The sequence below is a fragment of the Acomys minous genome (genome assembly GCF_964271855.1).
Source record: "Acomys minous genome assembly, chromosome: 10".
In the NCBI taxonomy this organism is placed as follows: domain Eukaryota; kingdom Metazoa; phylum Chordata; class Mammalia; order Rodentia; family Muridae; genus Acomys; species Acomys minous.
Genome location: NC_140491.1, coordinates 31,630,199 through 31,654,356, shown reverse-complemented (window position 1 = coordinate 31,654,356; position 24,158 = coordinate 31,630,199). Strand labels below are relative to the sequence as shown.

General features: G+C 44.4%; 1 protein-coding gene across 6 annotated transcripts in view; it reads right to left on the bottom strand.

The window, feature by feature from the left end:
- TBC1D14 (TBC1 domain family member 14) overlaps positions 1 to 24,158 on the bottom strand; it is a 100,786-nt gene that overhangs the window by 34,839 nt on the left and 41,789 nt on the right. For 4 of the 6 annotated variants that reach the window (XM_084797471.1, XM_084797473.1, XM_084797472.1 and 1 more), the window contains one exon: positions 17,722 to 17,842. The exons of 1 other annotated variant lie outside the window; for it this stretch is intronic. In XM_084797471.1, the coding sequence (XP_084653597.1) occupies positions 17,722 to 17,842 (121 nt within the window). Of the gene's footprint in view, positions 1 to 3,689; positions 3,840 to 17,721; positions 17,843 to 24,158 lie in introns of those variants that run through there. One more of the 6 variants, XM_084797475.1, reaches the window with a different exon arrangement.

Genomic DNA, 24,158 nt, shown 5'->3' with positions numbered 1-24,158 from the left:
AAGTTTCCAAGCCAAAGATATGGGACACAGAAGCAAAAGGAAGGGAATGCCTTGATTCAAGGCCAAAACATCAGATCTTGTCAACAAGCACTTCTTACTAACTCCAGTAACAATGGCGGGCAGTGACAGCTGATCAGGCTACTGTACCAAGGGCTTTCCAGGGGCCTCCCAACCAGAGCTGATTTAACCTGCATACCAATCCTTGGAGGTAAAAGATGCCACCACCACCACCCCAATCCTAATGAATACTGGGGGCCCACTGATATCACAGATTTGTTCTGCAGAGAATGGGGAAGCTGATCAGACTCTGAACACTGGGTTCTTTAGGGACATTTCTCAACAACTCACGTGAGCTGCTCACAAGCAGGACTCAGAGGAAGCAATCTCATTGTGTTCAGCCTCAACAAAGCTTTCAACCCTGACAGAAACCTATAATCCTGAGTCAGTTAGTGCCAAACGGGGTCAAATAGCATGGTTCATCGCACAGTGATGCATGATTAAAATGAGAGAGCCTGGCCTGCCCAAACCTGAAATCTCAGGTAAATCCTTTTCAAAACCCAAATGATACTTGTAAATACAAATGAAACGGCACTGGAATGGTCACAAGTCCTGGCCCAAACCTAGTTCTTCTCCAGCTGCCTAGAGATAATCCACAGTAGGCTCTGTTTGCGACCAGACAAACCAGCTGCAGATACAAGAGGACAATACTCACTCTGAGGCCTGAGAAGAGCACTTGTTACTGACTCATCAGCACAAGGGCCAATGCACAATGCAGCAGGAGCAAAGCCTCAAAAGACCAGGATCTCTGTCCTGTCTTTCACCTTAGGCAAGTCTGGACTGTCTCACGCCTCTACTCCCTCATTATAAACAGAACCAACTGCTATGGCCACTGTGAGCATTAAACAGGGTACTATACTGCGATGGCTGCCTGCTCTCTTGATGCACTTTCTGTATGCCAGCAAATCTGAGACGTCTCTATCTACCTAACTTGGCATCCACATGGGACCAATCTAGGGAGTCCTTTTGCCTTAAGTCAAGTGACACTTCTCTGTACCACTGTGCTTATCAAAAGTCTTGCAGACCAATGAGGAAAACAAATTGCCCATACAATCAACTGTGGCCTCACCTACCCTGATCATCACAGCAGAGAGGAATTTAGAACAGTAGTCTTCAAAGTTCTGCTTCAACTCAGCTTAACTGGTTAAGAAAGACTAAAAACTTTTGCAAGCCACTGACTTAGAAGTACCTGGATGAAATCCCTGACCTGAGTGAGCAGTTGGTATTAAATCTCACTGAGGAGGATGAGGCGGGGCCAATGCAGCTGCTAACCATGGCAGAAGCTGTAGGGTGTGGTCTAATAAATGAGTAAATTCAGAGAAAAAGTATCAAGAAGCCTAAGCAAGGGCTTAGCTCCAGACAAGGACCATGAGCAAAGCAAATTTAGCAAGGAAAGAAGGAAGATGAGCACACCAAGAAAGAAGAAGGTGACTTGTGGAGAGATCTCGAGGATCTACTCTTTAGTAAAGAGACCCTCACCTCCAGACTTGCAGGGAGCACTCTGCAGGGAAAGTAGGTACAGACAAAAGCTGTCGCACAGAGCAGTCCATGAGAAACGCGTAGGGGTACTCAACAACAAGTAAAAGGCCAGAAGGAACAAGACACAAAATCTCACTACTTGTACCATTTAAACAAAGATCGATAAAGTCTAAGCCAGAGCCCATAAGTGAGAGAGACCTTCTGACAAGACAAGCAGTCGCCAACGGGACCCCCTCTGCTGTTGATGATGGCCCTTCCTGGACACTACCAGTGTTCTTGGCAAACCCACCTCATATTATCACTTAGATCATGCTAGCCCAAGCCTCTGCTTCATGTGATGGTCTATTTCAGACATAGATCCGGGTCAGTGGGTTAGCAAGAGCATTTTACACAGGGTTGATACGGAGTCAAAATTGTTCTGCTTAGCCACAATGGTCTCAACACACAGCTACCCACAGCTGGTGGAACAATTCCAAGGAGGAGAAGAGTGGAGTGTGAATGTGGGTTAGACCTCATCTGCAGACTACTTAGGGCTAGAACCAGAAGAAAATCAGCAGACAACAAAATTTGTTTTTAAAAGAGAGAACACACCTATGTGCATGCACGCATGCACTTGTGCGCGCACACACACGCGCGCGTGTGCGCACACACACACACACACACACACACACACACACACACACACACATCCGGCAACAGATAAGTCTGTATTAAAGTGGAGAGAAGGAGGTCAGGTCTGAAGCAATGGAAGAATGTCTCCCTGGAGGAAGACAAGAGAGATGGCCCATCAAGAACACCCTAGAACAGGAGTCATGCTAAAATCAACAAAAAAGACAGCCAAGGACGCCTGCCATGACCTGATCAGATCCCCACTAGCTTCCTGGATTAGTCCACCAAGAAGAAAGGGCCATCGGTCAGGCCTGTGCCCGCACCTGACTCAGCCATCTACAGCAGCAGGATCTGTCTGCTAATTTAAGTGCAGGGTTCAGAACCTATGTCAGGAATAGGCTATCCCAGGGGGACTCGGGCTAGCATAAACTAACCTAAGAGGCAGCATGGAGTGGGTCTGCTAACAAGGCAGTGTGCAGGGAGGCGCTGCAGGATGGGCCATCCGTACCAGCACTGCCTCCCTAGCACGGTCTTCCCTTCCATGTCTGTCTGTCTGTCTGTCTGTCTGTTAAGGATGAAGACTATCTGAGAACAAGTAGGCATGACACATGTACCTAAAGGAGATGCCAGCAATGTCAGGTACATGGTTGTCACTGTATTACCAGAAGATAATTTCCTGCAACAGTTCTCTACAAAGCATACGTGATGTGGTTGTGAAAAGACAAAGGAGGCTCAAGTGTGGCATGGCAGGCTGGCTGCACTCCTCCATGTTTGCAACAGCAAGAGTTGGGAAAAGACTTCTATCTAGGACATGGAGCTGTTTTGCCATCTGAAGAGGGAGTGTGACCCACTCAGGTTTTACAGGTGACAGTGCCTTGGCCACAGAGTAGGTAAGCAAAGACCCTGAACATCCAGGAAGGCTCCTTCCTCCCTGGGCTCTGTTCTCAAGCCCAGCACAGTATCCTCCCAGAAGAGCATTCTCTTAAGTTCCCAGGAATGCCGGCACCTGGACCGGCAGCTCTCAAGAGACCTTCTCTAGTGGTCAAATTACTTACAAACATCAAGAACACAAAAGTTAACATAGGCACCGGGAACTAAAATGTAGCAAAACTGCTCTGAGGTCTGAGAAAGCCAACTGTGGTCTTGTCCTGAGTCCCCTCCAATCCCCTCAACCAGGACCATTCCATCTCTAGGTGGCCCGGCCTAAACTGCCCTGACTGTGGAAAGGAGCAGTAGCTCCAGAAGTAAGAACGGAGCTGGAAAGGCGAGCTCTCTGTACCAACACTGTACCCTGAAAGAAAATCCAGCAAGCACAAAGGCAGCCATGGGAGGAGGTGTCTCACCGGTCTCCCGAGCAAGCTCCGAAATAGGAAAGATTAGGCAGCTAGTGGGTAAAATCGACGCCTGTGATGTGCGCACACCTGCACTCAGGATTAGATGCACACACCGGCGGCACATAACCGCGCACCCGACCAAGCAGGCCAGGAAGGGCAGGCCGAGCCAGTGGAAGCCAGGCCGGGACCGCAGATCCGCATAAGACTCACCATGAACGCCAGGCCTCAGAGGCGCGTGGCCGGCGGCTCCATGCCAGTGAGTGGAGGCCGGCCTCCCTCCTGCCTCTGGACCACGGATCTACACGCAGCTCCACACAGGGCGGGTGGGGCAGGCAGGCGCAGGAACGGCAGGACACTAAATCGCTCACAGATAGAGCGATTCCTGGATCCCTGCTCAGTGTTCCTGAGAAGGGCTGGTCTAGCAGGCAAGGACCGCCTCCACAGGAGACAGGGCGGGGCTGGCTGAGTCAAGGCTCCGTGGCCTCCCTGCCAATTTTGCTGTGGCTAGCCCCAGATGGGAACCTCAGGTACTAACTGCAAGGAGGGGAGTTAGCAAAAGGGAGCAGGCTGAATGAAGAGAATATCTACTTTGTAAGGTTATAGGGGAAAAAAGTCAGAAACATGTGTCACTAAAAGAAACTACTCCGTAAACATAACTAACACTGGTACCTTCTCAGAAGTTAGCTGGTTATAAGCATAAAGCACATACTGACAGGGTTCATGATAGAGCTTGCTTCTGGAAAGCTACCTGGAGAGACATCTGGCACTTGCCAGTGTGACAGAATTGTTGTCTCTCTCAACATGCATTCATTAAAACCAATCGGAGGATTCCATTGTACATTACACCTTATAAAGCTTTGTATAAATCTGCATAAGGGTCAAAATATTTTCTAGTGAGTAGTACACTGGAACAAACTCGGTAAGAGCACCACAGAGTTCTCTGTCCTTGCTAGACACACAGACACACACACACACACACACACACACACACACACACACACACACACGCACGAGAGTGTCCTGGGCTCGGAATTACAAGGCACCTCACCTACCACTGGTTTTCTGAAAACTCAGTACTAATTATTCGTTCACCAACAGAAACCTCACAAAAGAGGGGGCCCTGGAGGTACACCAGAAAAAGAGGCACTGTTGTGGCACACAGTGGCACCCATGCTGTAGGGCCACTTTGGAAGCCAAGTTTCCCAGTTTCTTAACAGTGCAGCACACACCAGCCACACACCCAAGAAGCTCTCCAAGAGAAACCACCTACAAAATGCCCTGCTTGCAAAACTTCACAGCATCAGTGTACCAATCAAATGCTAAAACAATCCAGAGCGCACCAGCTGAGGAATGCATACACAGCTCTGAACCAGCAGCAAGAGGACACTACTGACCTGTGCTGCTTGTGAAGGTACCTCAGAAGCACTGTGGTAAGCAAAGCTGCCAGAAGACAAACCAGGGTGGGGCTATATATACAAAGTATCTTCAAAAGGCAACTCTAGAGAGAACACAATTAGTATGTGTCTGAGGAAGGAATGGAGACTAGATGCAAACGTTGGGTAATGGAAATCTTCCAAAATTAGATGCAATGGCAGATGGGTAAACTGTACCTTAGGAGTCACTAAGTATTTATAGTGAGTGGATTTCACGGTGCATTGGTTCATGGGTAGCATGTATGCCCATTGTGGGAGGCACGGATCAATCTTAGTTCTTCAAAAAAAGAGGGACATTTTTCAAATCTGTGGAAGTAATCAATAAATGATTTAATGAGCACATACATACACATGCTCGACCCAGATCATAATAAAGTGAAAATGTTACAATATTCATCTTACTTAGTTTTAAAACATTTACACTTTGAAAGAAATTGCAGATGTCATGACTTCTCCTAAATACTACAACATCCAGCTCCTAAGAGTAAAGAGGAATATAGTTGTAAGGAGGCTGGGGAGCTGTCTTTCAGGTCTCAACTTCACTGCACATCCTCACAGAAATACTCCCTAATACCTTAACTCAGTAAGGTCCTGTATCCTGGTTTAGTGGCTTGTACAACTTGCCATTTCTGACTCACTTTCTCTCACTGAGCTGGTAAGGGCGCAGTGAAGCACCTGGAGGAAGGGCACGCAGCACCTGTGCAATCAGTACACCATCACCAGAAGCCGTCTGTCCTGCCGGCTTGCCTACCTGCCTGCCGTCCAGCAAGTACGATAAGTGCTTGACTCTAACAGTGACGAGGAACAAGGTCTTTGCCTTAAGTCACTCACAGACAAGCCAACAGTTCATACCAGTGCTTGGAGATATGACAGAAAACTGAGGTGGAACACTCCCACCAATGAACACTAATGAAGTTTCCAGGGGAGGCAGTTAATAGCACCTTTCTGGAAACAATGCTTTTGGATTAACCCTCCAGTTAAGCTCAGATCTCAAGGACAAGAGCAAGTTCTTAGCTTCTCTGGTTGTTACCATCATCTGGACTCTCAATGCCTAGAGCCTCCCCTCCCCCCAACATTTTACAAGTTAGCCAACTGGGGCCAGAATTGAGTCCACAGAGTCACTTCTGTTAAATCTGGTCAAGATGGCCATAAGCATGCACTAAAATGTGTTAGCATGTGCAATTTCTGTATTGTATTTTGGAAATGAATACCATTTACAAAGTTTTGACTACATATTATACCATGAGATAGCAAGCAGGGTGACTCTTACTAATGTGTGCAAGGTAAAGGACCAATCTCAAGATTTTTTTCCATCAAACAATGGCATTGAATATTACATGTCTTAACCCATAAAACCAGTTTTTCTCCTTAAGTTTCGAGAGTTAACCAGAGCTCACTCCCAGGCTTCGCGCCTCTCTGTTAGTGTCTTTAGTCTGTGGATCTCTGCCCTTTGAAGTCAGGGAGGCAAGTCACTTCCTAGCACATCAGAAACAGGCCACTGACCATCACAAGAATAACATGATGATTTTAAGAACAAGTGTCCAGTCTAGGGTGTTGGTCAGTAATCATGAAATAGCAACTTCAAAGACCACTAAATAAAAATGAAATCATGCAACAATATGCAAAGCTATAGAGAAATATATATGTTGTCAGAAAGTAACAGTAAAGCTGAGCATAATCCCAAGCCATCAACAAGCAGATGCAGTCTGACCCCTGCTCTCCTCAACACACGCTGCTGCTGCCTGAGAGACACACAATAAAGCCATCAACAAATGAATGAGGATTTCCATGAAGAAAAATGTTGTACAGGAAATAGCCCTCAGAAGCCTAAAGAAATCCCTTTAGACTAGGTAGTTAAGAGAAACCTGAGAAGACAGCATCTGAGCTGTGATCATCCTTTGAAAAACCATACTGAAGGAAGGGTAAAAGCAAAGGCATAGGGCAGACAAATAATCAAGGAATAGCTTAATGCGCACATGCACATGACCCACCCAGATCATAATAAAGTGGAAATGTTATAGTATTCACATTACTTAGTTTTGAAACATTTATACTTTGGAAGAAATTGCAGATGTCATGACCCAGAATGGGGGAGGGGAAATGTGTGATGGAGTACACTGGACAGAGGTGGTCCTTCCAAGTACACAGCAAAGAATATATCTTCATCCCAAATGTGATCAGCAGCCATGAGAAGGTCTGCACTGAGCCTGTATCAGGAGTTTGCATCAGCATGGACTTTAACTTCCTTATAGTACATATCTATGAGGGAACTGGGAAGCTAATTTTAAGAACAGTCGATCTGCAGAGTCTACACTCAGATTCAACCAAGTGCAGATCAAAAGCAGTTCTCAAAAAAAGCAAAACACCACCACCAACAAAAACAAAATACCAAAGTTGTCTGGACAGACTATTGTAACTCCCTAAACAACATAATACTCACACAGCAGTTACACTGTATTAGGAAGTAATTTAAGTACATGACAATGTTAGGTAACCATTTTATAAGAGTGACTTCAGTATCTGAAAGTTTCAAGATACATAGAAGGTTCTGGAACAAATCTCCCACACAACACTAAGAGACAACTACTTAGGTCTCACACTGTTAAAAAAAACTCCACCAGGAACACAGTCCTTCTCAGCTGCTATAGCTGTCTTTGTAGCATCCTCTGCCAGCTGAAAAGTTTTGTTTCTATTTGTTGAGTTTTTATCAGAAATGAAAAACTGAATGTTGTCAAATCCTTTTTCTGACTCAATAGGACCCTGTGGTTTTCTTTAGGTTACTAGTGCAGTTGATGGCAGTGACTGTTTTCATACATTATGCCAGCCTTGCTTCCTAGGATAAATGTCACTTAGTCCTGTGTATTGGCTTTTCAAAATGTCTTGGGTTCAATTTGCTAATAGCATGCTGAAGATCATGGACACTAGGCTAGGGTTCAGTGTCGGTAGCACTAGCATCAAGGATTAAGTTGGGAAATGTCTTCTTCCTTCAAAACTTGGCAGTGTCTTTAGACAGGCAGTAGATTTCATCAGTGGAAGCATGTGGGCCTGGGGTTAGCTTTTCTGCAGTGTCTGTCTTACTTTTCTCCTTGCTGTGGTCAAGTATCCTGATGAAGGCAACTTAAGGAGAAAGGTTTTATTCTGGCTCACAGTTGCAGAGGGATCGGGTCCACCATGGTGAGGAAAGCATGAAACAAGAGCAGATCAGCTAATCACACTGCATCAGCACACAGGAAGCACAAAGTGAACAAGATCGGAACCCTAGCACCTCAAGGCCCACCCAGTGATCCACATTCTCTACTGAGGCTCCACTTCCTGCAGGTTGCACAACCTTCCCAACAGCTCCAGCAGCTGGAGTCCAAGTCTTCAAACATGTGAGCCTGTGGGGAACACTGCACACTCAAAGCACCAGAGTACTTAGCTAATTTTCTTGCCTTAAAATAAAACAAAACTACAGGATGAATCACAGTTTATCTTTTACCTTAGATGAGTTTAGTAATTTCTAATTTCCAAAGAAATAGACTATCTCATCTAAGATGACAAATTCCTATAGAGGGTTGTTCAAATTCCATTTTCCTTCTTAGTTCTGCAGGGTCCACAGTGCAACCCCGTTCATTCATTCCTTTTATTGAAACCTATTTCTCTTTGGCAGTTCAGCTAAAGTGGATTAGGGCACAGATCAAAGAACTGACCCTGGTCCCACTCACTACCCTTTACAGTACTAATTTCATTTCTGTGTTTCTGTATTATTTGTTTCCTTCTGCTTTTTTTTTTTTATAGTCTTAAGATAGAAACTTGGATTACTGATGTGAGACCTTCTTTCTTTCGTTTTAATGATATCTATTTCCTATCCAAACTGTATCTTCCAAGTTTTGGTATGTTGTATTTTTGTTGCGTCAAAATATTTTCTAATTTTCCTGTGGCTTCCTCAGAAGTTTGCTACTTATTTAATATCCACATTTAGGGAGATGTTCTTAATATTTGTTACACTATAATTAGTAACATTTTACTTAACTTTAATCCTTTCTAATCTTTACAGTTTCTTTTATGATCCACACATGATCTGCCTGGCGCATGCTTCCCAGGCACCTGGGTGGCTACTATTGGAGGGTGGAATGTTCTGGACAGGTTACTCGGCTGCTGGACAGGAGTGTTCACCTTCTCAACGTCCTGGCTTGCTCTGTCTGCAGCTGCTCCTTCTCATGTGTCTTAAAGGTGCCGAAATATTCAGAGATATATGGTCTTCATTAGGCAACCGCCCACTTTAACTATGGTTACTGTCTTTGAAGACCAATTTTTACTTTTTATGACATTAATACCTACCTTAAGGAAGATGCTGAAAACTGAACTTAGGGCTTGATGTACACCAAGCACAAACTCTACCATTAAACTCCACCCTTCGGACTGGAGAGATGGCTCAGTGGTTAAGAGCGCTGCCCGTTCTTCCAAAGGTCCTGAGTTCAATTCCCAGCAACCACATGGTGGCTCACAACCATCTACAGTGAGGTCTGGTGCCCTCTTCTGGTAGACAGGCATACATGAAGGTGAAACACTGTATACTTAAATAAATAAATCTTTAAAAATTAAAAAATAAAAAAATAAACTCCACCATCAGCCCCATCTTTTCCTGTCTCTTAAGCATTATCTTACATGCTTTATATTTGAAGAGTTTCTTGTAGATAATAGAATTGAGTCTCTCTTTTCAAACCTCTTTGATAACATTGGTATGTGTAGGCTATCTGTATGTAACGTAATTTGGTATGTCTGAATTTAAGGGGTATCTTTAATGTTCTTTCTTTGTTCTTCCCCATTTCCTCCTCTCTCCCTTCATTTTGAGTTTTCCGAATTTTGTAATTCCATTTTAATTTATCTATCATGCTTTTGGTCATCTTTCTGTATAGTTCAATGGTTGGCCTAGGAGCTGAAAAATAATAAATATGTAATTTTCTATGACCTAATTGGAATCAGTATTTTATCACTTCAAGTGGGAACCCATCACCCTTCTCCTGGTACATGATTGTCTTATATGTTACTTCTACATACAGTTAAAGACCCAAACAACACTACTTTTGCAGTCAAGCAAACACATTTTTTTTTTTTGGTTTGGTTTGGTTTGATTTGTTTGTTTTTTGTTTTTTGTTTTTTGTTTTGTTTTGTTTTGTTTTTGAGACAGGGTCTCTCTGTTATAGCCTTGGCTGTCCTGGACTCCTTTTATAGACCAGACTAGCCTCGAACTCACAGCGATACACCTGCCTCTGTCTTCCATGTGCACTGAGAATTGCCTACATACAACTAAACCTGCTCATATGCTTACCATTTATGTTCTTCTTTCTTTCTGTGTTCCAAGGTTCTTTCTAGTACAATGATTCTGCAGTGACCAACTCTCTTTTGAACTACAGAAATGACCCCTGAAAGTATAGTCTTTGGCCAACTCTCTTACAATAAGGCTTCTGAAAACAAACATTCTTGTCTCCATCTAAGAACACTTTACTTTCACCTTGTTCTTGATACAACATTCTGGGTTGACAGGTCTTTTCTCTCAAGAATTTAAAAGTAGGGTTGGAGACATGGCTCAGAGGTTAAAAGCACTGACTGCTCTTCTGGAGGTCCTGAGTTCAATTCCCAGCAGGCACATGGTAGCCCTCTTCTGGCCTGCAGGTGTACATGCAAGCAGAGTGCTATATACATAATAATAAATAAATAAATAATTTTTAAAAAAATTTTTTTAAAAAGAATTTAAAAATACTGACTCCCTCAGTGAGTTTTAAAAAAGATTTTTATTGTATTTTTAATTATAGTGTAGTAGGGGCCTATGGGTGCTCAAAAGGTGGCATTGGGTCTCTTGGAGCTTGAGTTGGAGGTGGCTGAGCTGCCCAACCTGGATGTTGGGAACTTAACTCTGGTCCTTTGCAAGTACAATAGCTGTTCTGGCTGCTGAGTCATCATACCTCCAGCCTCTTCTGTGGTTCTGATGAGAAAGCCACAGACAGACATTCAAATTATTATTCCCCAATAAGTAATACACTGTTTTTCTCTGGATGCTTGTAGCCTTTTGTGCCTTTACTTCCAGCAGTTTGTTTATAACTTGTCACGCCATGGACTTCTTAGAACTCATCCTGTTTATGGGGTCACTGACTTGACTTCAGTCTATAGGTTTGTGTCTTTTGCCAAATTTGGGATATACTTCTTTACTGATCCTAATAATTTTTCTGGTAACAAATTCTTCCTCCTGAGACTTCAGTGACACAAATTCAAACTTTAGCGATTCTGGCTTCTACTTTTTAATTTCTGTTTTATTTATTGTGTATGTGACTGTGTGTGATACAGGCATGTATGTCCAACAGAATATGTGTGGAAGCCAGAAGAAAATCCTCACAAGCTGGTTCTTTCCTGAAACAATATGGAATCTAGGAATTCAACTCAGATTGTGAGACCTGGACCTGCTGGACCATCTCCATCTTTCTGGATTTTAAAACATTGTAGTGGAATCTGCTATGTTCAAAATTATGTTACTTTATTGACTTTATTTTGATCTGTACTGTTAGACTACATTCAGATGTATTTTTCTGTTATAAGTGTCCATTTATTTCTTCTATTTTCTATTTCTCAACTAATTTTTCTATCTTCCACTGTCAAGAGTGTCCACCCTACTTGCTGGAGCATTCCTCTGATGGCTTCTTTAAGGTCTTACACAATCCTAGCATGTGCTGATTTTAGGATCAGTGTCTATTGATCATCAAAAAGCAGTCTGGCCTTAAGCCCAATAATTCTGAACTATAATCTAGGCTTTTCTTTCTTTTTAATAGTTTTAAGATTTGCTGAGCATGGTGGCACATGCCTTTAATCCTAGCACTAGAGAGGCAGAGGCAGGTGGATCGCTGTGAGTTTGAGGCCAGCCTGATCTACAAAGTGAGTCCAGGACAGCCAAGGCTGCATAGAGAGTCCCTGTCTAGAAAAAAAAAGTTTTATTTTATTTTTTGTGTCTATATGTTTTGCTTGCATGTATGTTTGTGCACCACACACATGCCTGGTGCCAGGAAGTGGTGAACCTCCATGTGGGTGCTGGCAATCAACCCAGGTCCTTTGCAAGAGCAACAAGTGTTCCTAACCACTGAGCCAACTCTCCAGCTCACATACTTGTCAAACATTATGCTCCAAGACCCAACCTTGTGTAAATGTTGATGCTTTTGTAACCTATTTGGATTCCAGGCATAAAGATCAAGTTCCAGCCAGCTTTTCTGTTAAACTGCGATTCCAAACTCAGTTTTCAGCCCTTTGACTCTGTCCTTCATGTGCACCACCCAGTGGCCAGTCAGAGATTTGCATGTGCTATCCATTCGGTTCTACTTCAGTTACTTAGGGTGAGACCCATGTACCCAGTCAGACAGCGGCAGGAAATCCAGGAACAATCTTAAAGGAGTCACTTTCTTGCGTGCCTCTTTGCAATCCCCAAGTGCCTTCTAGTTCCCTGAATCTCCCTGCTGTGGTTAGGTAGCCACACTCTTCCCACAGCTGTGCTGGTGAGGGAGGTACAATCTAAGATTCTCATCTGCGTCCCCTCCTGAGAGTGTCAGGCTCCCCTCAGACACCATGAGCGCTGCCATCAAACTGTATAAGGGCTGGAGAGCAAAAGAGCAGAGAGGAGGGCTTCAGAGTTGGCTCAGCTGAGAGTACCCAGGTTCAAGCTCCCGCACCCACACGCATGGTGGCTCAATACTCTGCTACTCCAGTCTTGGACGTTCTACTAACATCTTCTGACCTCCTTGGGCACTAGGCACTCATGTGGTGCATTTACATATACCACATATAATACATATAGTGCAAAATACATATAAAATAATAAAATAAATATTTTTTAAGAACAGAGGGGAAAACAATGCAAAGGAAGGTCTCTGCCTATCTCTAAGTATTGGGCCCACCCCTCTCCCAGCCACAGAGCTCCTTCTGGTGCTCTCTGTTATGTTATCACTTATGTTTGGGTTTGGTCTGCCTGAGTTGAGGCTAAAAATGTCAGGGGAGGGGATCCATAAATCCAATTTCAATTCAGCAGCACTCTGAATTACGGTCTTCTTGCACAGCCCTGCTACGATGTGCCTTCCAGCACTCTGTCCACACAGTGTGTCTACTGCATATGGAGAATGGCATATGCTTACTCTACTGTATCTAGAACTGGGGCCTTGTCTACTATTTCTCTTTCAAATTTTTTATGCCATTGTGTGTGTGTACACAGATAAGCACGTGCCATAGCACAAGTGGAAGTCAGAAGCCAACTTGTAGGAGTCGGTTCTCTCCTTCCACAATGTAGATCCTGGAGTTAGAATTTAGACTTGGAAGTGCCTTTACTTACTGGGCAGTGTTGATCTGAGCAGGGTGTTGATGAAAAATGAAGGTTGTTTTCTTATTGTTTTAAAATTTGTCTGTAGGTTTTCAGCTACCTCTGCTGGCCACCCAAACATATCCTTTCTATAATGTGTGATCTTTTGTACCCCAGACCTCCCAGAAAGCAGCGCTCAGGACAGTGAATGTGTCTCTAGGCTGGCCTGGATAGACCACTTTCTGGGGTTCTCTAATGTCTAAAAGCTAACGGTTCAGGAGACCATTCAAGACGTTCCTGGATATGCAAAGCTAACACCGAACCTGTAAGCCTAGGATCGCCATAACCAGCAGCTGCCTCAGCAAGAACCAGCACTTCGGCCTTCTGCTCAGCCTTACTTCCTGACAACTATATTAATTCCTTAACAAAGAGCAAATAGCACAGATAGAGCAAGATTTCATTCCAGGAGATAGGGCTGCACTTCTGAAATAATACCACCACTCCTGCTAAGTGGCCAGAGCCCAATTCATTCCAGCCCAGTGGGTAGAGAACTGAACTTTACTCTCTAGCCCAGTGGCCCAGGGTAGCCAGCCACAGTGATGATCCTGCCGAGAGTCAAGCCTGCACACAGCTCCCTGCACAGCCATCGTCCTTGGATTATCTCACGTTACTAAAACATGGCTCTGGGTTCCAAGTCCCAGGTTTACTTTGTGTACTGGAGGCACGAGGCCTGCAGACTTGCACTTCTTACATATGCAAGTAATACAGACATGCCTCATCTCACTTCAAGAACCCTGGCTTCAGATTCATTCTCTTATCCTGGGCTATTATTTATTCCCCTAAGAAAGTGTCTCTGAAGCCATCATGTAAGCTGATGGAAAGCACGACAATTTTCAAGGTTTTTATGAAATGTGAAAACAACCCTGAAAAGTAACATTTTAACATTCCCCACATACCTCCAAAGAAACTTTAGTCTTTTTGAGGTCAAGTGCCTTGGGCAAAGCACACAGTGCACTTCTGCTACAACAACGTGGGCCTGATTATTACCTGGGAGTCTCAACAGCATCCTGTGACCAACTGCATACACTATCTCTTAAGTTACAGCAACATTGTATTCTATGCCAAGTCCACAGCTTAGGAAACCCAAAGCAGACAACTGCTCCGAGGTCACACAAGTGAAAGGAATGCAGAGCTGGTGTGCAAACCTGTCCCATTTCTCTACAACGAACTCTGCAGCCATATCAGCACACATGCTTTCATGCCCCTGGTGTCTGGGACACAACCTGATGCAGCATGGAGCAACGCTTGCTGAGCGAGCAAATGAATGGGGTCTGCTCAGTGGCTCAAGCTCATTCTCACAGTGTGCTCAATTTCCTGTGGCTCAGGGTTAGCTTGCCAAAAGAAAGAAACAATGATAACAGCAAACACTTTTGCAACACTTACTGTGCTCAATACCAAGTGTACAGTATGATTCACTTATTTAACCCTCACCACCCGGAGGATAAGCACATTTCCTCCAAACTGTAGAGACGACAAAATGAAGCTCAGAAAGGTTGAGTAGCCTGTCCAAAGTAACACAGCTAGATTGTGACAGCTGAAACACAAGCCCAGGCAGTCTATCTCAGAAGTTCGTGTTCTTTTTCTTTAACACTTATGTGTGTACGTGTGGACATATACCAACAATACCTGTGTGCAGAGGTCATAACACAACTTGCAAGAGTCAATTCTCTCCTTTCACATATGTTGCACTCAGGGAATTAGGCTTGGCAAGCAAATCGTTTTTTTGCTTGTTTGGGGTTTTTTTCTGTTTTTTCTTGTTGTTGTTGTTTTTGGTTTTTTTTTGAGACAGAGCTTCTCTGTGTAGCCTTGGCTATCCTAGACTTGTTCTGTAGACCAGGCTGTCCTCAAGATCAGAAGTCTCCTGAGTGCTGGGAGTAAAGGCATGCCCAGCTTAAGGTTATGTTCTTTTTTTTTTTTTTTTTTTTTTGCATTGGTGTTTTGCCTACATGTATGCCTATGAGAGGGTGTCGGATCCTCTAGAACTGGAGTTCTAGACAGTTGTGAGCTGCCATGTGGTTGCTGGGACTTGAACTCAGCACCTCTGGAAAAGCAGCCAGGGCTCTTAACTGCTGAGCCATCTCTCCAGCTCCCAAGGTTATGTTCTTAAAGCACCATTTGATGACGCTTCTCCAAGGAAGAAAATAATTCCAAAAATAAGAATATGAAATTCTAAGGATCCAGGGCACTTGATTATGTTTTAGCTCTAAACAAAGTTACTGTCTCAAATCACAAGTATAGAAAGTCAAGGATCCAACTCTGGCCTCTGTAAAGTCAAGAGTTATACCATTAGTGACAGAAGCCAGCTCAAGCCAGTGGTACCCAGAAGTCCTGACTCTGACTCCTTCCCTCTCTGGCTTTGCCAATTTGGGGTCAGACCTGAGATATGAGAGGGCCAGAGACACAAAGCATATACAAACAGGCAGGATTGTGTGACTCATGCATAGGGGTACAATTACTTTCTTCATTATTGATGGCTAAAGGCAAAGATCTTCTCAACATAACCATGTTCATGCACAGCCAGCTGGCCTCCACATTCCAGCTCACCAATAAGATTCCAAGGCAGATAAGACATGAAATGAAGCAAGTCATCTCAAGAGCGATAAGGATGCCTATTAACAAAATTGTCACTCCTCCTGAAGTGTAGATGAAATAACCTTATTTCATCTCCTAGGAAAATGGCAGCCAAGTTTCCCATACAAACTCATATTTAATTGTTTGTTCGCTAAATAAGCCGCCACAATGACTCAAAATCAAAATGTAATTTACAAAGATAAGACCCAACATGGTGGCACACACCTTTAATCCCAACACTCAGGAGGCAGAGTTAGGCGTGTCTATGAGTTAAGAGGCCAGCCTGGGCTACAGAGTGAGTTCCAGGACAGACAGGGCTACACAGAGAAACCCTGCCCTGAAAAATAAAAAAAGTATTTTTTCCAACACTGATCACTTTAGTGAGTTTCCCAGGGAAAAAAACAACATTCTAAGAAATTTAATTTGCAAAGACATGAAAACGCACTGTGTGGAAAGCCACCTCAGCCTTGCATACCCTATATCCAACAGTCATCAGTGCCTGTCCTTGGCACTCATGACCTCAGCCAGACTAGGTCCCTCTTCTCCAACACAGACTTGCAAATGAGCTTATCACACTCAGCTAAGGAAAGCCTTCCAGCCAGAGAGGAGCACCAGCACACCACTCAGGGCACAGCCTCCCCTCTGACCCTGAGGCTCAGCTCTCAGAGCTCACATTATGCACCACCTTCCCAGGCCTGGTTCCTGACTGCCTGGAATGGCACTGCAGCCCTGCCACTCTCTAACTACTAAGACACTGTACAAGTCGCTCAGCCTTGGCACCTCCATGCCTCCTCAGTAAGCTGAAGAAGACAATGACTGCATGTTCCTCATAAAGTGGGGCAGCTTTTTAGGTTTTGAGAATTCCATATATGAATGCTGTATTTACACCCTTCCCCACTTTCTCCCCTTCCAATTGATTCCTGTGTCCTCCCAACTCCCTCTCAGACTCATGTCGGGGAACATCATGGGTCGTTGTTTAAAATACACTAGAATCACAAATGCTACAGTTTAAAACTAGTAACCCCTCAGCACGTAATCCCCATGCCAACTGCGCCATCTTATGTCCACTTTCCATGCCCTGCCATGTGGGCCTTGCCCTCCTGACCTGGGCCATGTCCTTTCTCAATCCCAGTGTCAGTCATGAGGACTAGCACCTGGCTAGTCAGGAACATAAATCAGTGAACATAAATCTAAAGTGGGAAGAAGGCTACTGAGGACAACTACTTGGGCAACAGGTTCAGGGCCATAGCACTTGGCCAAGAGCTGACCTTCAAGTTAAACAGGCTCAGGGCCTCAGAGAAGGTCCTAGTGCTAATAGTCAGGGTTGCCTAAAAGCTGTCACCATGTGGCATGGGCTCCTCCTTGAGAAGATAAGCAGGTGTTCCCACTGCAGACTTGAGGAGCAAGGAAGTCAGTGGGATGTTGGTACAGGCCTGGCCTGGCCTAGCCTTGCATCCCAACCCCCAAAGCAGCTACGTAAGCAAGAGACAAGGTCGTCCCAGAGCTTGGGAGCATGATGGCCTAGCCTGCATTCTCCAGAGCAACATTTAAGTATTTAAGCTCCAAGAGGACTGCATTAGGATCAAGCACATTAAAGCCTGATTATAAACATATCTGCAACTGTTACTGGAAAGACTGACCAAACTTTATCAAGTTTAAGCACCTAAAGCCCAGCTGAACTTCCCTGTGTGCATGTCACAAGCTGTAAAGAGGTGAAGGGAGCCCAATCCCAGCACACACTGTATGCAGATTGAAGTTTAAGAACCCAGGCACCCAACAAACTCAAAGAGCTTCAACTTCAAGCCCCGGTGAGAATCACCTATGTGGCTCATGAGCACACACCTGCACCCAGCAGTGGCTTGCTTACCTTTTGTGTTTTCTTTGAATCTTTTTGGGCAGTCTCTCGAAGTGGGGCTTTTCCAAACAGCTTCCATCCCAAGTCTCTCTGTCTATCAAGTCTTGTATTTTGTTTTCTAGCAAGCAAATTCCTATAGAAAGAAAAGAAAAGGGCTAGCCCATTTCTGGGTGTTTATAGGGGCACTAGGACGGCCAAGGCAGGCTGACAGGAACAAATCAAACTTTGCATTGAGAGGGATGATGTGCAGCTGGCACATGTTAACCCCTCAGACTTGGTTTGCACACACACACACACACACACATACACACACACACACACACAGAACTACACAGACACAGGTCTTAGACACAAGCTTGCTATAGTCAACTATTATATGAAAAAATTTGACAATTTAGAACAAGAAAATGTCAAGGCCCCACAAGTGTGGTAGCGCATGACTAAAGTCCAGCACTCCAGAGAGGCAGAGACAGGCAGATCTCTGTCAGTGTGAGGCTAGCTTGGTCTAAAGAACAAGCCCAGAGTATCCAAGGTAACACAGAGGAACCCTGTCTCAAAAAACCAAAAAAGAAAATGTGTTCAGTGATAAAGTAAATCAGCAAAAGTCAGCCAGCTTGAGCTGAACTCCTGGTCAGCCATTCACCAGCGTTGACTAGTCTGGACCAGGAAAGTAATCGAGTCTCGGGTTCCTATGAGTGACAGAGAGACCCCACTTGTGATCCCCAAGTTCATTACAAACTGACATTTCAAGGACAGCCAGTCTTTCAGACCAGAGTTGCTTTAGTAGCTAACCTGTAGCTTAAATTATCTACAAGGTGACCTATTCAGTCTCAATGATCAGAAAAAAAATTACTCCAGAGATGGTCACAAGACCTTCTCTACCAACAACAGGTAAACAAAAGCTCCTACAGCAGTATAAACCTGGTTCTCAGATATACGATACTGCAGTTGGGTGCAGTCATTGACACAAATGGCTTCCAGTAGGCCCCACAAAGCAGACGTGCCTGACACTTTGCAGTAAGTTTAAAAACATATCAAAACACTACAGACTGGAAAAGATCTTCACCAGCCCTACATCTGACAAAGGTCTACTATCCAAACTATATAAAGAACTCAAGAAATTAAACACCACCAAACCAAATAACCCAATTGAGAAATGGAGCTTGGAACTAAACAGAGAATTCTCAACAGAGGAATATCGAATGCCTGAGAAACAAAGAAATGCTCAAAGTCTTTAGCCATCAGAGAAATGCCAATCAAAACAACTCTGAGATTCCATCTTACATGAATCAGAATGGCTAAGATAAAAAATTCAAGTGACAACACATGCTGGCGAGGATGTGGAGAAAGAGGAACACTCTTTTATTGCTGGTGGGAATGCAAACTTGTACAACCACTTTGGAAATTATCTGGTGCTTTCTCAGAAAATTGGGAATAGGGCTTCCTCAAGACCCAGCTATTCCACTCCTTGGAATATACCCAGAAAATGCTCCACCACACAACAAGGACATATGTTCAACCATGTTCATAGCAGCCTTATTCATATTAGCCAGAACCTGGAAACAGCCTAAGTGTCCCTCAGTTGAAGAATGGATAAAGAAACTGTGGTACATTTACACTATGGAATACTACTCAGCTATTAAAAACAAGGAATTCCCGAAATTTATGGACAAATGGATGGAACTAGAAATGATCATAATGAGTGAGTTAACCCAGAAGCAGAAAGACTCACATGGTATATACTCACTTATAATTGGGCACTAGCCCAAAAGGCATGTCCCACAAAAGTTTTCACTTACTAGGAGATTGGGATAGATGTGAGGACATCCTACTGAGATTCTAGGTAAGAAAAATACAGGAGATGGGGAAATAGAAGGACCCAGAGGGTCCTAGAAACCTACCATAAGAGTATCTTGATGAGTGGATCAGGGCCCAGGGGGGTCTGCTCAAACAATTGCACCAACCAAGAACAATACAAGTAGTAAACATACAACCCTACTCTGATCTACCCAATGGATCGGACATTCTCCACAGTTACGTGGAGAGCGGGGACTGACTCTCACACGAACTCTGGTGCCCCATATTTGACCACCTCCCCTTGGTGGGGAGGCCTGATGGCACTCAAAGAAAGAATAAGCAGCCTACCAAGATGAGACTTGATAGCCTATGGCCATATAGTGGGGAAGGAGGTCCTCCTCGGTCTTAGACCTAGGGGAGGGGAATAGGGTGAAAGCGGGGGAGGGGGGGGGAACGGGAGGATACAAGTGATGGGATAACAACTGAGTTGTAATCTGAATAAATTAATAAAATTAAAATTAAAAAAACATATCAAAACAAAGTCAGAACAACTTCAAAAAAGAACAAATGACCAGATGTGGTACTGCACACCTATAATCCCTGAATTCTGGATGTTGAGGCAGGAGGATTGCTACAAGTTCAAGGCAAGCATGAGCTTTGTGGTCAGTCTGAGGCCAGCTTGGCTTCATTAGAGCAAGATCCTGTCAAAACAGAGGAAAGGGAAAGGGGAGGGAAGGGAGGTCAGGACTATAAGAATGAATTGGTTTCACTGTTTTCTTGCCATGTTTCTGTTGTGGTTAGTTGTAATTGATGGGTTATCTCCACTGATGAAATAAGCGAATCGAAGCCAGATTAAAAGTATAAAAAGGCAGGTTTATTTGCAAACAATAATGGAATCCATTTCAGAAATGCTTTCACAGCCCAACACAATTCCTTGTTGTATTTGTATAAACAGACAAACTTTGGGCACTCTAGAGCTTCAACTCATTCACCATCTAAGAAAGACTTATGCAATTTAAACCAAGTAAAGCCCTAGGCACCCACAGATACTAAGAAGATGGGATACCCAGAACCTGAGTTTCTGGAAGGGTTACATCTGGCTGAAGAGGAACTGCCCTCTCAGGGGAAGAGAGCTGGCAAGCCACAGGGGAGGGAAGGCCATGCAGTGGCAGTGGCAGGAAGGACAGTGCTGCATGTCCAGAGAAAGACTCTGAGACCTTACAGAGCAACCAAGGATGTGTAAGGGAATGGGCACCTGGCTCTTGCATTTGTGTCTTGGGAGGCTGAGCACAAACGGTGCTATTCACTGCAACAACAGGACCAGAAGATGATGAAAAGGAGCACTTGAATGCATACTGTCTGATACTGCACAATGAAGTACAGACAAACTAAAGAGCATCCAAATTCAAAGCTGCTTGGTGTCAGCCTAACATCTTAAGCTTACAAACAAACCAAACTTGACAGACTCAGGGAAAGCACCTTGAATATATTGGATTTTTATAGTTAACCCCTTGAGAACTCTAAGTCACAGTACTACATATAAAATGGTACTACTGCACACAAGTGCTCTGAACACACAAGAGTGCCCTTCAGACCAGTGTGCATCACATGACCAAAGCTAACTCAGCCAGGCACTGTGAGCACATAAGAAACAGGCAGGCACAAGCCAGACCCCTGTAACCTCTGTGCAATCCTCCTGCCAGGGGTCTGGCAGCACCTTCGGGACACCTTTTAGAACCCATGCACGTGGTACCATTCTTGCCTAGTATTCAGCAGCTCCTTTCTAAGGCTATGTGACCCCATGAGCCACCACCTGCCCACACTGCCCAGGGGACAGAGAACTCGGAGAGGCTGTATTCAAGTTTCCTCTTTTGAGAGTTTAGAATGTCTGTCTCCGCCCAGCATTAGACCCTCATACTTGTCCAAGGCTCTCAGCACTGTTTCCACAGCACTCACTACTTCACGCTGTGTCTTCACCACAGGCTCTATTCCCTCCCCGTCGGCTTTTTGTCCCTAGCAGGAGGGGAAGGAAATCACCTCTATACTCCCATAGTCTATCCAGCAAGTAGTAGATGCTCAGCACGTTTACTGCCAACTGGAGTGGCCACCATGTGTGTCTACAAGGAGACAAAGACAGGGAGATGAAAAAGCATCTCTGCCTGAGCTTAATATAAAGTGTCCTCCGAAAGCTTCATGTGTGGAAGGCCTGGTCCCTAGGCCTCAACTGTATTCAGTGACAGAAAAGTCCCAGGGGAAGGAAGGCCTCCTTCTAGTAGCCACCTTGTCTAGGATTCAGGAAGAGGCACAACTCCTCGCCCTTTCTTCAGTTATGCTTCAGGCACTGTTCTGTCCTGGACCCAAGGCCCCAAATATATCTACAAACACCACACCCTGAAGGCAGGAATGCCTCACACTAGCTCTGTCCTCAAGTCTTGCCAGTGACTTGACTCTGTTTTGAGGGGACATGTGGTCTGGCTCCACCTCCACCCCTATTCCACAGGCTGCTCCCCAGGTCCATCAGTGTTTGCAAATAGGTGACCGGAGTGTTAAATGAGGTGGAGGTCAGAGCTCAGCACAGCCATATTCTTAGCCTGCAGGAGAGCTGTCCCCACCCATTACATTAGGTGTTTCCATGGTTCTCCACTGAGTGAGCACTGAAGAGCAGGGACTCCTCATACCACCACCACCACATCAGTGCTCAGCACCCCCACAACACAGACATTTGCCGAGAATGAGCTAGCTCATAAGAACAGGAAGTTCCCAAAGAAGGTGGTATATTGGGGGTTGGTAGGTGTTCTGTGCTGAATTCTGGGCCCTGAGATCTGGTTGCAGTCCAGACAAGGACATTTTTATGTACATTGACCAATATTGTGTAAACTTTGCTCCCCAATTCTCTCTGATTGGTTAATAAAGAAGCTGGACAGCTAATCCTGGGCTGACGAGATAGGTAGAAGGGACTTCCATTTTCAGTCTTCCAATCTTAGAGACCATGAAGGAGGGAGAGAGAAGGAAGAAAGGAGAAAAGGGGGGAGGAGGGGAGGAGGAAGAAAAAAGAAGAGGAAGAGGAGGAGGGGGAAAGAGAGGAAAGGGGAGGGAGGGGGAGGGAGGATGTTGCTATGAGGAATTGACCTGATGGAGCAGAAACAACCCAGACAGAATCAATATGGCACGTAACTTGGAGCGCATGGCTGGGAGATAGCAAGACTAGCATAGAGGATTAGTATAAATACATATCTGCCCAGTTATTGAGCTTAAATCTTATTAATAAATTTATTAAGTCTCTGTGTCATTTATTTGGGATCTAGAATAGGTAAATAGAAAAGCCCCCCCCAAAGTATAAATATTGGTACAGTTGTCTCAGAAGCAGTAAGCTGAGCACTTCTAGCAGCCCCAGAAGCTGCCTGCACCAAGGCAATTCCAGAATCCCAGGGATACTGTCTCAAGCTCTCCGACACTAAGATTAGGAGGACAGTGGAGGAAGTATCAATGGTGAAGCCACAACCAAGTACAAGGGACTAAGTAGGGTTCTAACAGCTTGAAGTGAGGGCTAAAAAACCATGAACAGGCAAAGTTGAGCTGTAGCTGTTCCCAGCAGTGGCTGGGAAGTCATTATTTTCATCTCAGTGCATAATTAATGACTCAGGAAAAGATACAGAGACCCAAGACAAAGTAATGCTCAAAATAGTAGTATGTCAGTTTCTGTAAAGCCAGAAAAAAAGCTCATAAGTACAATGTGGTGTGTGAGACACAGGGCATCACTAGAATTGGGAGCAAGACAGTTGCTGACACATTTACCTGGGGCCTACTAGAGTTCCAGCATGAAGATGGAGGACCAGCATGCACAGCCTCCTCCAATTCCTAGAAGGCTTTATGCCTTTTTGTTTTTTCAAGACAGGGTTTCTCTGTGTAGCCTTGGCTGTCCTGGATTCGCTTTGTAGACCAGGCTGGCCTCCAGCTCACAACCATCTGCCTGTCTCTGCCTCCCTAAGTGCTGTAATTAAAGGTGTATACCACCATACCCAGCTAAGGCTTTACTCTTAGGGCCACTTGGGGTACCTGTATAGCAGGAAATAGATATAACATAGACACCTGCAAAAAGACAAGGAGACTAGGAGTCACGTGTCAAGAAGAGCACCAAATATGAGATAGAAACACTCCTTTATTTGCAGCTAAAGGGTTTGGGCCTGCCCTGTACAACAATGGGGCCACTACCCACTGTTCCTACTAATACTTGAAGACACTGCAGTGAAAAGTGTTGACTACACACAATGTTATTTTTTTAAATGTCAAAAAGAGTGAAAACCATATAAAAGCTATTTATAAATGGCTTTAAGAAAGACAAGGGACATTTTCTTAGAGACTGAGAATTATTGTTGTCACAGACAAAAGCCAAAGTCCTAATAGTGTCAAGTAAACCATATGGTCAGGTGTCAGCCTCTGCCTGGATGGGCATGGACACCCTGCTAACAGCCACTCCTCTGGGACAAGTCACCAGATAGGATAAACAACTTCCCACCACAAACTCCATGGTATTTTTTGAATTGTGAGCCATGCAAATATATCACCTGTTTTGAAGTTTATAAACAAGAAATGGCTGCTACAATGCCAAGTATTTCTGTCATTAGAAAACAAAACATTTTTTCATCCCTTCT